The sequence below is a fragment of the Polypterus senegalus genome, chromosome 10 (genome assembly GCF_016835505.1).
Source record: "Polypterus senegalus isolate Bchr_013 chromosome 10, ASM1683550v1, whole genome shotgun sequence".
NCBI lineage: Eukaryota > Metazoa > Chordata > Cladistia > Polypteriformes > Polypteridae > Polypterus > Polypterus senegalus.
In genome coordinates this window covers 131,394,611-131,409,307 of record NC_053163.1, presented here as the reverse complement: position 1 = coordinate 131,409,307, position 14,697 = coordinate 131,394,611, and the positions used below count along the sequence as shown (strand labels likewise).

Here is a 14,697-nt window from a genome sequence, read left to right as displayed (position 1 = left end):
TTTCTTTCTCACTGAAGGCATGCGGAGGTGTCGAGAATAAAATCGCTGCGTGGGCGTAGAGACGTCACGCCGTCTTGACGAAGATGCGCAACAGTTACGGCATTTTTTGTCATCTTTTTAATGTCTGTGATGCGCGCAGACTTCACAACGGGGGGCAGAAACCACTTACTGACAGTCGAGGGAAATCGGCAGCAATCAGCCCGGTGCTTCACTCTTCAAACTACCGGCCACGTCATTCGACCTTTCATCTTCGTATTTATTATTTTCCGTACGTTCTTAGTAATTTCAACATAAAATGGACCATTTAGTCCATGTTGCCTAACATATGTCGTTACCTGTGATTTCAGACGGGTTTAGCCACTAACGCTTGTTCATAAAGATGTCCTAATTTTGTTTCGGGGTTGTAACACCCTTTTCAAAATGATCATGTCGAAAGGTAAAGAGAGCGCTTGAGAGGATGATGTCTAATTTGATGTGTACAGTACGTGCACCACTCGCTGCCATCGCAGTTCGAAGCCTTTTTATTCGTCTCACCCACTTGGCGTTACGCCTCTGCCTCGAGACTATCCTCGGTGTCTTTTTCTTACTGCAGTACTCCTCAGTTATCATTAATTATCATTAATATAACTACCACCATCTCTCTCGGGAAGTCGAATGAATCAATGCATTTTATGTTTTCTGTCAATTTGTTTGAAATTATTTGTATTAATAATTTTTCTGTTCTTTTTATCAGCCTTTATATGGTAACTCTTGCAGTAAAGTGCATATCCCAAAGTGTTTAATATAAGTAACGAGTGAGTGTGTATATTTATACGCCTTTTATATATAGTGTTTCACTTTTCATATTGTTTTATCTGCCTACAAAAAATACTTTAATCGTATTAAAAGTGAAAAACGCAACATATATACAAGACTACTCAATCAACTTAATGCCGCTCAGAGTGGCTAGTTTTATATAAGCAGAGATTTACTTTTTCTTTGCTACTTAACTGTGTATACACACATCACGACTTTTATGTGGCCATTGTTCTCCTGTTCTAATGCACAGTTAAACAGTATGGATGTGATCCTGTGCAAAAAAACAAAAAAAGTCACACCGTTCCGAGCTGCAGCCCCAGCATTCTAGGTAAGCTGCGGTCCGTCATACGCGCGCACACACCGCAGGCTGCCTGACGGGAGCGGGTACGTTTCGCTTAGTCCCTCGCGTGAGACTAGGCCACGCCCCTTCAGCCGGACGTCACTGATCACATGATGGTGTTAAGGCGGATTGTGGGTGTGTCCAGCAGAGAAGGGTTTCATTCATAAATCCTTTTAGTTTTTAAATCAAAATTAAGGTGCTGGGAGAAGGTTGGGTGCTTATTGGCTTCTGTCTAAATACCCCTGCATGGAGCACCACATGAATCACAATTAGGTGAGTCCCCCTGTCGAAGGCGCCTTTCGTGAATGCATGCCGAATTAGACTTCAGTTTTCTGGGATTTTTTTTTTATTCTAGTGGTACTGAATCCAGGCGTGTATATTTTTTTTCCGATGAGATTCAGCGCCGTGTAAAAAATGATTAAGGATGGCAGGAAAATTCTGCATGAAAAAATAGTTTTAAAGCCGACTTTAGTTTTCAAATCTGACCCTTCCTCATTTGTATATGCTAAATTGATGGAGCAGAAGGGGCGAAATAAGCGTATGTGCCACAACGTCCGCTTGGTGACATGTTGTTTTTAGCAACGCTTTATGTTGTTGTTGTTATTTTTCTTTATTCGGCGCTTGACAGTTTCCCCGCAGGCATGAGAATCGCATGTTGAGGGCGGGAATGTTAGGCACCCCGCTCGCAAAGCCGCCCTTCGCATACACTGGGAGTATGTAAGCTGAGGCTGCACCCAATGTCTGATCGAGATGGGCAAACTGCGCCGACTCTCCTCCGCAACGCTCGACTGTACACATTTTGTGGAAAAAGCGACTCGCCATGGCACACTGGTGAAGATGCGCCTTTCCAGTCACAGGGCATCATGCCCCTCCACCCCCTCCAAAAAACAAAAAAATATCTCGCATACTGAATCCGCCCTCATGCGGACCAATCTCTCGAGGGGATTGAGAAGGCAAAATCCATGGATACGGGGGTCCTTCTGTAAGTACACGGGAGCTAACGGCATACTGCGGAATTGGCGCACTTCGCCCAGTCTCTACGGGTAGCAGAGTTCGCTCACATGGGGACGTGGGCGCAAATCGCCCTTTCTTCCCTTCATCTACTCGCTTTGGCCGCTGTCCCTCGCGCTCACATTTCAGATCCCGACCCCCCAGTGAACCCGATGAATCAGTAGATTGTATTATGGAATCTTTCACCGATGGCCGAAACGGCATTCCCTTTACATGTGTCTTGTTCTGGCACGAAGGTATGCACGTGTTTCTAAAGAAAATATGTCTATTATATAATGTCGTACCATTCTATCATATAGCGCCTTTTCCATCTATCATCCTAATATACTCCGTTTCATTTCGTATCTATTGTATAGTACGAGTCAAATCTATTAATATATCACATACACCGGTTTTGTGTATAAAAAGATGCCTTTTCAGTCTCATACAGTGCCTTTCATAATTATCCATCTGTCATTTCCAGTCGTAGAAAAGGAAAATAAGAGAGCTGGAGATGGATTAGTCACGGAATGTCTTTTAGGTGCCAGCTGAGCACATATGTGTGGACCGCATGCATAACCATTATAACATATTGTTATGTGATTGCATTTGCATACATTAGTAAAAATTAAAAAAAAAACTTGGAAATAAGCGTGCATAAAATGAACAGAGAGCAGGGCAGAATGACTGTGCCGGTGTTCAGTATGTAGTGTGTGTGCCCGTGCGTGTGCGTGTGATGTTCGGTTTATGTAACCGCGCTACGTCGTACCTGTTTGAAACGAAGCCTTGCGCCGTCATTATTTAATATCTGAGGCTCCGACACATCAATAAAATGGAAGATTCCTGACACTTTACATAACTCGTTTTCCAATCGACTAAGTAAATCAGCTTTTCGTCCATGCCAGATCCCGGCGCCTCACACAATTGTGGTCTAAATATTCAGCTTTCGAATCAGGCTGGGTAGAGCTTTGAGACGTGCCAGTTTGGGTGCCACTGTTGAATGCGTATTGGAGCTCCAGCTCTACAGAGTGCTTGGGCTTGTATCGTGTAGCCGGATGAAGTCCACTGAAACCAACAGTCACCAGACAGAGCCAGTGGGGCACCCTGCACTAACAAATGCCAGCCATGCCAGTGCATCTAAACATTTGTTCAAAGCCACGTAATATCACTCCTAGATGAGTGGTTATTGTAAACGTAGCCATTTCCTGGGGAGTTTCTGCCTTTGGCACAAACAGCAGAATTTTATAACCAGTCATGCTCTACAGGTGTAATGTATATATTTAGCTATTTGTATATCAATAGAATGGCTTCACATCTGTAGCCTGGGCAGAGATGGGCAGGCACAGCAAAGCCTGCCCACCCAGAGAAGTGTTGCACTTCAGTCACACTGAGACAAAGGGGAGACCAAGATGTACAGAAAGAGAGCAGTTCTGCTCAAAGTCCGTTTGCACTCCTTGTGGACTCCAAGAAAACGAGGACAAAGGAACTTAGCCATCACCATGTGAAAGGCGGTCAAGAAGATACGAAGAAAGTGAGCATTAATACCAGCACCATGCCAACCTAGGATCTGTAGTAGAATTTAATGTCTGTTCGTTCCTTTTTTGTCACGGGTATCAGTTTGGGTTGTTGTGAAATGTCTCGTGCTAATAAAACAACTTCAAAGTGAAGTCTGAATGAGGGAATCTTTTCTAATTTGAAAGCCTAATAGTTCTTATATTCACTTAATCCAGTTCAGGGTCAAAGGAGGCAGAGCCTTTCCTGGCAGCTTTGGGAACAAGGCAGGAATCGGTGCTAAACAATGTGTGGAATGTTAGTCTATATTCTAGAACCTTCAATATCGGTCAAGGGACGCTCTGCTCAGACTACATAATGCGCTAGTGAGACCCATCTGGAGTGTTATGTGCAGTCGTGGTCACCACGCTACAAGAAAGACATAGCAGCACTTGAAGCTGCGCAGAGGAGGCCAGTCAAGTGCGTAGTCCAAGACTTATGGGGCAGAACTAATCCAGGGGTTCAACATCCTCAAAGGCACCGATGAAGGTGATCATCCTAACATAGCATAGCATCACGTGCCAGTGTAGATTAAAGGGAAGAGGATTTAGGACTGAAGCCACAAAGCACTGGAATCTGGAACAAACTACTGAGACATGGGAGTTGAAGCAGAAACACTTGAGAACATTTAAGAAGTACCTGAATGAGCTACTCGGACTGCTTAACTGAATATTCATAAAGAAGCTTGGTGGACTGAACGCCATCCTCTCATTTCTCATGTTTACCACTGGGCCCACGTCGAGTCACCAATTCACGTATCACACGCATCACCACGAAAAGCAGAGGACCTCCAGGACAATGCAGGCAGACTCCACCCAGAGCAGCACGGCGTGAGGTCTGAGCCCAGAGTGCCAGCTCTGTGAGGCGGTGGGGTTAACTTTACCACCATGCAGCACACATTGGACTCCTTCTGATTTATAACTGCACCAGTCCTTATTTTATTAGTTGTACTTGAGATTACATCTTTTTTGTACATTTTAAAAATCTGATGGTCTCCTAAAATGAAGTGAACTCTAAAATATGCAAGAACAACAAAGGGGGCCGAGTGTGCGGCTGAGGAAGGGCAGTGGTGGCCCCCCAGTCTGGGCGTGTGAAGCAAATTAACGTCTTTATCTCCTTTGATGTCGTTATGGGTGTCTTCTAGGCTGGACCCTCGCTCAGTCCACTGGATGTCTTTGGCCTCTCGATTTTCTTGCTGCTCATTTTCCAGCTCTGTGCACAATCCTCAGAGGGGCTGCTTGTCCTCCACTCTATTAGTTAGTTACACGTGTGTGTGTTTGTGTGTGTGTGTGGAGAGCCTGAGATGCCGACATGACGAACAGGAGATTCCTAAGAGGAAAGTCACTTGCTTGAGCTCGAAGGGGTTTGTGTCAGAAGCAAAAGGGAATTTACATCATGGCACTACTTGAAAGGAACAAGAGGCCAACACCTCTGATGGTTGCACGCCATGTTGTTTTAGATGTGGCCGTAGGAGGACATTAATAAGAAAGGCAAATGTGGACAAGGACAGGTCGAGTCAGGCCCACTGCTTATGGATCTTCGAATGCTGACCTCACTTCACTTACTGCCCACCTTTATAGAGTTGACTCACAGCACTCCATGGTTTTGCACAATTAAGTTTGACTCCCTGACCTTTCTCAGTTCTGTTTAAGTGGTCCGTTGATGGGCAGGTCCGGTTGACTAATGACACTAAACTGGCCCTGCATCCTCCCGTGAATGTGGCCTGTGACAGGGTGGCATCCCATCTGAGCCTTTTTTGCCTAATGTTCCCAGGACAGATATCCTCTTTTACCCAAATTAACAAGTTCAAAAAGCAAGCAATCATCTTCAGAGTAGGTGTGACAAAGCAAGATGTAGAGGACAGGAAGAGATGGAAAAAGATGATCTGCTGTGGCAACCCTAACAAAAGAAAAAGACGCCCCTTAAAGCTGTCAGCATTCAAAGTGTGGATTGTTCTCCATTCTCCACCCCACCGTACCTTTTCAATTTAACTTACAGTATTTCATTTCTATATTCACACAACCCACTCCGCTCACAGATATGACCTCCATGGTCCGGTTCTGCTAGACATACAGTACTTTAAGGGGTATCGCTCTACTCTTCTTCATTACACGCCCTCCTTGTGGAGAACTGGGACCCTGAGCTGAGGAAGACATCAAAGTATTAGCAACCAGCACTGAAGAAGGGCCACCATCAGCATTTCACAGCTAAAATGCTCTTTTAAACTGTAAGACCACTCAGGGGGTCTTTGTCCTTCTATTTATGAAAGCCATTTGGTGTTCACTGCCAGGGTTGGATGGCTATGGTGCTTAATGTCTTGAGAGACTGGATAGTACAGGCCAGAAGGTCCTTGGGACACAAAGGAGGGCATGTTGCTGGCTGGTAGGACATACACAGTCATACCAGTACAAAGGAAGGAGCATGGCAGTGCAGTGCATATTTATTTGGCCGCCATCTTTATCCAAGGTGATTTACAAGATCTGAGATACAGTTGGTTTAATTTCTTCTGTTTTTCCTATTGGAGGACAGGCCAATGAAGTGACTTTCTTGTGGTCACACGGTGTCAGTAGCAGGATTTGAACCCACAACCTCAGGGTTTCAAGTCTAAAGTCTTGACCCCTACGCCACATTGCCAAGTGGAATAGTTGGGCTCAAGATGTACGTTGTAGGAATATGCAGTAAGACTGCCAACCAGAAACGCTTTCTTCTTCGGTTGCGGGCTGCGGCCTACAGAGGTGGCCCAGGAGTTTCAGGGCCATTCCAGTTCTCAGAAGGAACCGCAGGGGAGAGTTTCAAAGCTACTGTCTGCCATTGGCCAACTGCAGGCAGAGTTGGGCAGTGAATGTGGACAAACACTCAGCTGCATGGGGAAAATGGAGGCCAGCTTCATGAACAAGGGAGAAAAGGCCAGAAGGGGAGCATGTGGAACAGCACTTGAGTTGGACAAGACGCTCACCCACCCTGACCAAATTTCAGGACCCACTTGGCCCCAAGTGCTTTGCTTGCTTTAATTTTTACTTTGTGTTGCTCCATTTAGCTGTCTCACCGTCGAATCACACAACAATCTCTGCCCATCTTAATCCTGTTCAGCGTCACGGCTGCCTACCTCAGCAGTATTTGTGCCATACCATCTCAGGACCCCCTCACACCAGAACAATTAATCAAGCAGGCTTGCTCTTCAGATGTGGAAGGAAAACCTGCAGAGAGACAGAAAGAACGTTTAAACTGAATTCTTAACGACAGGAGACGAAATGCCGCCTCTGTGAGCGCAAGTGAGATCCACTCCATTGCTTGTTCTTGCTTAGAGTATTTGCCTAATAAAAGACTCTTATTTTTGCATAGTTGGCCTACTCGTTGGTGTCGTCAGGCTGAGGTGGGCTACTCTCAGGGCACCTCCTGTAGTTGCACAGACTCTTCTTTTGGGCTCCATTTGTTGCTGATGGACAGACCCTCATCTGTCAAACTCCCAGCCGGATGGAGATTGGCACACTGATATTCCAGGTCAACTCGCTGGTCTTGGGCATCTCTGGTCAGTCAACTGGACCACCAGGCTACTCCACTGCTTTTGATTTTTGTAGTTTGATATTCCGTTTGGAAATGTACCTTTCACTAGGGGACTTCGCCTCCCTGCGCTACCCGTCTCTGCTGCTCACGTGTGTGGATTTCTCTTTCACGACAACAAATCGTTTAATTCTCGCGGATACGCCTCTTTATTTGGAAGAAACACTACTTTTCCCTGATGGCAACATGAATTAGATGATCTACAACTCTTCGACTTAAAAGTTTAAATCCGAACAATATATTCCATCTCTTTTTGCTGTTCTGTTATTTCACTGAGTAATCATTTCCGTTTGTTTGCGTTAATGCAATCTTTACTATACTTTTTTTGAGACTTTCGAATTTTCCTACTTCCATTATCTCTATCGTGCTCTGCATGTGTACCGCGACAATGTTTTTGAAGTCTTTACGACGTTCTACTTTGTCATCTACTCTGTGTCTTTATTTCCGGCCCCAGGTGTGGTTAAATCTCTTGGCATAAAGAGATTTAAAGTCTCGTGGGACGTGAAAGTGTCTCTCTGAAAAAGTCACGTCTCGTCTCACTTCCCAAGATTTTTTTATTATAACAGAGAGAGACATCAACTGTCCAAGTAGTCCCTTGGTGGACTTCTCAGTGCTGTACATACTCTCACACTTTTCCTTTTTTTTCTCTCCATAGGGGTTACTCCAGCTCGCTTGGACCATGAGCAATGAGTTGCCTATTTGGCAATACCTGACAGAAAACAGTACGGTGAGTACGGGGCTTCTGATTTGTGGTAAAGGGGCTAGTCTGTGCTAAGTGAGGGCGGTCTTGTGTGGTGGGTCCTAATGACATGCATGCGGATCATTAGAATTCAGCGCCCTCTTTTTGTTTTAACTACACTTGTTTGTGACAATTCGAGGGCCTGTCGGATTACATGACCATTCATCAGTTTTCAGACACAGGCTTTATTTACTTATTCTTCGTGAATTGAAGACCGTGGTGACACGCTCCCGTGATTGCTTGTTGTGTAGTTTGAGTCACTCCAAGAAAATCAAACATTTTTGAATTTGACTCAAGTTACAGAGGGGGGCTGGCTGTGTGTGTGTGTGTGTGTGTGTGTGTGTGTGAGCGGACAACCAACGCGTGCTCAGTCAGAAGTACAACAGGAATATGGAAGGGTAGGTGTGTTGGACCTCACAAACACAAGAGGGGCTTGCTTGTTCATCCAATGTTGTTGTATGTTTTATGTACCACAAAAGAATGGGGGGAAAAACGGTAGCGATTACAGCTGAACTTGCCATACCTGGAAAGCATTCATACAGCACCAGCTATGCCAAGCAGCACAATATTGCCTGTTAGAAAAATGGACGATACCCAGATAGTGAAACTGTGTTGGAGAGTCAGGTCATTTGTCTTCCCCAGTGATTTCTACTTGTGAAATCAGACATCTTCTGGCAACAAGATTAGCAGCTGCAGTTTGACATCCCCTCTGCCAAAGACGTTGTGTGACATTGGCATTAGTTGGAAACCTGACTTCATTCTGGTCAGCTTTATCAGGCTTAGCTGTTTAACTTTCCAGAGCTGCATGATAAAGACTTGACTCCTCCACAGGCCAAGTTGACACAGATATTACTGGCCAATGCACTTTATTTTGAGACTCCTACAAGAGCCACACCCTGGCATGGCTGGATCAATGAATGCTGGGTTTTTACACTTTTGGATGCCCAAGTAGTCAGACCCTGAGATATCAAAGTTCGCCAGCTGGACCATCAGAGGTCTGGGTTCTCGTGAAAACTGGTCTCTAAGTAATTGGGTTCCCGATTTGCCTAAACTCATAAATTTTGGTCCCCTGATGGACAGACCCTTCAAAATCCAAGTCTCAGCCAGCTGGACCCTTGGAGATCTAGTTGCCCTGATGGAGAGGGGACTCAGATCTAGATCACAGAGTAGTTGGCAGGTGGAATGGCTGCAGTCTGTGGCTGAAGGGAGCCTCAAATAGCTAGATTCCTCTGCAGAGGTACGAGTCCACATCAATGAACACGTTTCAAAAAATCTGAACCTTTAGCACTGATGGATGGTATGCATAATGTTGATCTAAGAATGTGGCCTTAAAACTAGGAGAAAGTCAAATCAGCCCTGATTGTTACTACTGTGTGATTTCCATAGCCTGCTTGTAAACTGTAGACCTTCACTGTAAACTAAAAAAGTATTTTACCGGACATGTCTTGGTGCGTGGGTGGCATGGTGGTAGGGTTGCTGCCTTGAAGGAAGGAGACCAGGGTTCACATCACAGGTGTTCCCTGTATGGAGCTTGCATGTTCTCCCCTTGTCTGTATGTCCAAAGACATGTATGTTAGGTGGATTGGCAGAGCTAATTTTTTTTTTTGACTACACAATGGGAAAATCGAGAGTACACCTTATGAGAAGGATTTAGGAGTCATAGTGGACTCTAAGCTATCAACTTCCAGACAGTGTTCAGAAGCCATTAAGAAGGCAAACAGAATGTCAGGTTATATAGCGCCTTGATGTGTGAAGTTCAAGTTCAAGGCGGTTCTGCTCAACCTTTATAACACACTGGTGAGGCCTCATCTGGAGTCCTGTGTGCAGTTTTGGTCTCCTGGCTCCAAAAAGGACATAGCAGCGCTAGAAAAGGTCCAGAGAAGAGCTAAAGCGGAGGAATTATGAAGGGACATTAAAAGAGCTGAGCCTTTTCAGTCATGTCACCTCTTAAACTTCTTTTGCTTAAGCTGTAGTGTTTAAAATTATAAAGGGAATTAGTCCAGTGGATCGAGACTTATTTTAAAATGACTTCAACTTCACCACAGGGGTACAATTGGAAACTTAAGGGGAAATTTCACACAAACATTAGGAAGTTTTTCTTTACACAAAGAACCACATCCACATGGAATAAGCTGCCAAGTAGTGTGGCGGACAGTCAGACTTTAGGGACTTTCAAAATTTGACCCGTTGTTATTTTAGAAGAATTAAGTGGATAGGACTAGCGAGCTTTGTTGGGCTGAATGGCCAGTTCCCATCTCGATTATTCTAAATTGGGCTGTGTGTTTGTGTTCACCAAGCAATGAACCGGAACCCCATCTCAGAGACTGTTCCTGCCTTGTGTCTGATGCTTTGCTGGGCCAGACTCCATCTTCCCCAAAACCCTCTCTGGATAAGTGGGTTTGGAAGATGGACGGATGTCTGCTTAGGAACATGAAGAATGAAAGACAGCTGGGCCCTCCCAGATGTGAGGCTGATCTTTGTAACTCTTGATGCTTACACAGTCGTTCTTCTAGAAAGTGTCCATGAGCAACCAGAGGCTTTAACATCTGGGCATTCAGGACATTGGCCCCTCACATTGTTTATAAAGGAAGACACCTTTAAAGCTGCACCCACAAAAAACACAACACACTGGGTCCCTACACAAGTGGAGCTCCGGCACATCTACAGCACCGCAGGCAGCACAGACCTTCAAAATCAATGAAAAGATTGCTGCTGTGTGATTATGAGATAAGCAGCACACCACCGAGAGGAAGGCCTGGCCTAATTCCCTGCAGACATGACACTTAGTCTCCCGCCTGAGTCTTTAACCAGTACTTGGCAGCTCTGCAGACACAGGGAGCACAGTGTGAGAGCGGCTTGCTTTAAACAGATCTGCCGAGGCCAGAAATGCTTTTTTTAAGCCAGCATTAAAACAACCAGCTGCCATCTAATTTTAGACGGATGCATGCTGATTCTCAATGCAGGATTCTCTGACACTTTTTTTTTTTTTTTAAAAATATTCATAGTACATTTTAGCCAGAAAAGGAATGGCTTTCATTTTTCAGTTATTTGAATAACATGATTTTCAAGACCATTCATCCGAGTGTCCATATATTAGGAATTGTTGGCAAATCACTCGTTCACAAGTTTCCAGTTAGGCTCTCAGGCCAGCCTACGCCCGGAGTGTCAAAGTGCCTGCTTAGAAACATTCAGGTTATCATGGCGGCAGACATACACCAGGCTGCTTTGACGCAGCAGTTTTCTGTTAATTGCCCTCGTCGCTGTAAACTGCCTGCCGCTCTAGGACAGAATGAGGCGCCCCCTTTATATGATGAATGGCACTGAGGAGTAAAAAAGCTAAAAGACATGAAAAACCAGAAAGCAAATCTCTTTTCTACATAGCATGGTTCAGAAGTGCTGCAGAATAATTAGTTACTTCAAGTGCATGTTACAAAGCACTCCGTGAATATGGACACCCTGATGATGTCTGCTGCAGACTGTCCAAGTGGGGTGCTGGAAGACGTGAAAGAGGACAACAGGGAAGGGAGAAAGGCGAGTGAATGTCAGAATCCTCTTAAAATGAGGTGTTGTGACGAAAGTACTTAGAAAAGAAATCACTAAGGAAGATAAAGACCTCATCTTTTTCCATTCTCATTTGAAGGTTTGATGGTAAGCAGATACATAGAACAGGAAAAACAAACGAGTAAGGACAGATAGACAGATATTAGAACACTACCACAATTCTGTCAGGAAAGGTCACGCAGCCCAATAAAGCCCCCCAACTCCCATTCGCCCAATTTCTCCAAAACAACATCATCTAGTTTTGAAGATCTCCAAAATGCTACTGTCTGTAATAAAGTTTCCATCTGTGTTGTTGTTGAAAGCAGAACTGCTTTTAATGGAACAGCTGGGAATCACTGCACTCATTTCCTTCATAATTTTAAACACTTAACGTCTCTCAATCTGCATTTGCTTAAACTAAAAAACCTCCTTCAATCTCTCCTCATAAGTCATACTTCATAGTCTTGGAATCAATCTTCTCCGGACTTCCTCTAATGCTCCTGCATTTTCTTTTTTTTCTTTTTGAAAAATGGAAACCAAAACTACAAACCGTACTCCAGGCGAGGCCTCCTTAGTCATTTATAGCACGTAAAGTATAACCTCCTTTGATGTCAACTGTGGACAGTGCGATGTGTAACCTAACGTCCTACTAGCCCTCCTGGTTGCTTCTGTCTGCTGTCCTACTGTGGATAGTGAAGAGTCCACAATTCACTGGTGGCTCTCATAAGGTGCATTTTGACATTTCAAATCCAACACTTACTCCCTTTGTGTAATATTTTCAATTTCATCTGCCATAACCTGCTTGTATTCAAACTGTAGACCATCACTGTATGTATTTTACCTGACACGTCTTGGTGCGTGGGTGGCACTCCAGGTCATCTGCCTGAACTTTCATTTTGTCCAGGTCCCTTTGTAATAATTTGCCTGCTTCTAGATTGTGCGATTCCACCCAGTTATATTTTATACAATATATACATATGCACCTATAAGCTGCGTTAGCTATATACGGCAGTAGCGCCTGCACTGATCATATCACCACCTAATTTGGAAACGGCTCCTCCAACCATAAGCCTTTGCTTCTGATGCTAAAGCCCAGTTTTGTAGCCATCTACAGACTGTGCCATGAAGTACTGGTTTTTAATTTGTTCATTGGTCTCTCAGATTGAATTAAAAGTGTTTGAAGAATTTACAAAATACTATCACACACACATCGCTGATCATATGCTTTTGTTGTTGTCTTCATGGAGATCCAATATATTCGTGAAACACAATCCTCTCCATATGAAACCCATACTGACAGTCCTTCTCTTGCCATGCGCTGCCCGATCTTTATCTTAATCATTGCTTCCACTAATTTATCTTGAATGCACATTAAGCTTCTAGGTCTGTAGTTACTTGGATCAGCCTAATTACCTTTTATAATATGAATTAATATTTGTAGGATCTCCCCAACTTCAGAAAAACTCACATCAGGTCTGTATATACAGTATGCACTCACTAACCTTCTTAACTACTTAATGGTACATGTGATCTGGTCCTGGTGATCCGTTAGATTTCAGCCTGTTTAATTCAAACAGCACATTTCTCTTTATAATTTCTAAATTACTGTGTGTCTCCCAAGTCGTCTGTGAAACTGAGAATTATCTTCTTGATTTGTGAAAATTAAATAAAAAACAAAACAAACCACATCTATATTGACTTATTTCACAGTTGGTACATTTATTAATTGGCTTTCACTGATCCGAATACACACTGCTGTCTCTTCCTGTTCTTTTATGACCAAAGCACTGAAATAACCTCGTTGGTGCATCTTGAGCATTCTCTCCTTGTCTTAACGTCCCTAACATCCTTTTTAAGTGCTGCTCTCACGTTCTCATGAGCTCTATGGCTAGCACTCGAGTTGTGGCCTTGTCCGATATGGCTGTGTCTTTCTCCTCAAATTCTCTTCTTATTTACTGCAGAGCCCTCCTTAACTTATTACAGTTTCTACATTTTGGGATGAACGTTTCTTGCATTATACATAAGACCATTTAAAACCAACTCCACACTTATAAATTGGATTTAGATTTACTTTTTTTTTTAATTTTACAGCACGTGTTCTGAATTTGTTATTAAAGGTAAACTTAATAGTTGAATTTATGGATAGGTCAGTTACTTTAATGTACATGACAGATAAATTAACAAAAGTAATTAAGGAATAAATCCAGTAGCACGTCAAGAGCAGGTGTATTAGCAAATCATCAACATGGGTTCAGACGAAGAAGGTCGTGTTTCACTGATATGCCAGAATTGTCTAAGGAAGCAACAAAATAATATGATAAGAGGACAATGTATTATTTATCTTGATCTTCAGGTTTTTGGTAATTTCCTATATGAAGAGTTAGTAATAAAAACAAAATAGGTAGGCATTCAGAGCACTGTGTAGGTAGGTAGATAGAAATTTGGTTTATAACATAGGAAGCAAAGGGGTATAATGAAGGTCTTCCTAATTGGGTGATGTTAAAAGTGGTGTCCCTCAGGGGTCAGTGCTGCAGCCCCTACTCTTTTTAACAAACAAGATTTGTGGCAGATGAAATTTAATGCGAGCAAATAGAAAGTATTATACATAGGAAGGAGAACTGTTAGGTCTGAACAAAGAATGGGAGGACTGAAACTTGAAAATACCCCTAATAAGGACTTGAGTCACAGTGGAGTTGTCACCATCAGCATCCAGACAGAGTACAGAAGCAATCAAGAAGGCTAATAGGATGTTCAGTTATACAGCAAAAAATGTGGAGTACAACTCAAGGGAGGATATGCTTAAGCTTTATAATGTACTGGTGAGGCCTCATCTGGAGTACTGTGTGAAGTTTTCATCCCCATATTATAAAAAAAAAAGACACAGCAGCTCTACAGAAAGTCCAGAGAAGAGCAACTAGGCTGATTAGGACTCAGAGGTGTGAGCTACGAGGAGAGATTGAAGGTGCTGAACCTTTTCAGTTTAAGTAAACAGATTAACAGGTGACATGAGTGAAGAGTTTAAAATTATAAAAGGAATTAGTGCAGTGTATCCCAAGTGTTATGTTAAAATAATTCTGCAACAAGAAATGGACACGGTTGGAAAATGACTGAGGGCCGATTTCACAGAAATGTTAGAAAGCTTTCAAAAAACAGCCACACAAACTACCAAGCAGTGGTG

General features: G+C 43.5%; 1 protein-coding gene across 2 annotated transcripts in view; it reads left to right on the top strand.

Annotated features, from left to right (window-relative positions):
• Nucleotides 1-14,697, top strand: part of cbarpb (CACN subunit beta associated regulatory protein b) — a 35,653-nt gene that overhangs the window by 5,634 nt on the left and 15,322 nt on the right. The window contains exons 1-2 of one of the 2 annotated variants that reach the window (XM_039766658.1): nucleotides 1,308-1,411; nucleotides 7,896-7,967. In XM_039766658.1, coding sequence (XP_039622592.1) covers nucleotides 7,920-7,967 — 48 coding nt within the window. In that variant the 5' untranslated portion in view covers nucleotides 1,308-1,411; nucleotides 7,896-7,919. Of the gene's footprint in view, nucleotides 1-1,307; nucleotides 1,412-7,895; nucleotides 7,968-14,697 lie in introns of those variants that run through there. The other variant, XM_039766659.1, reaches the window with a different exon arrangement.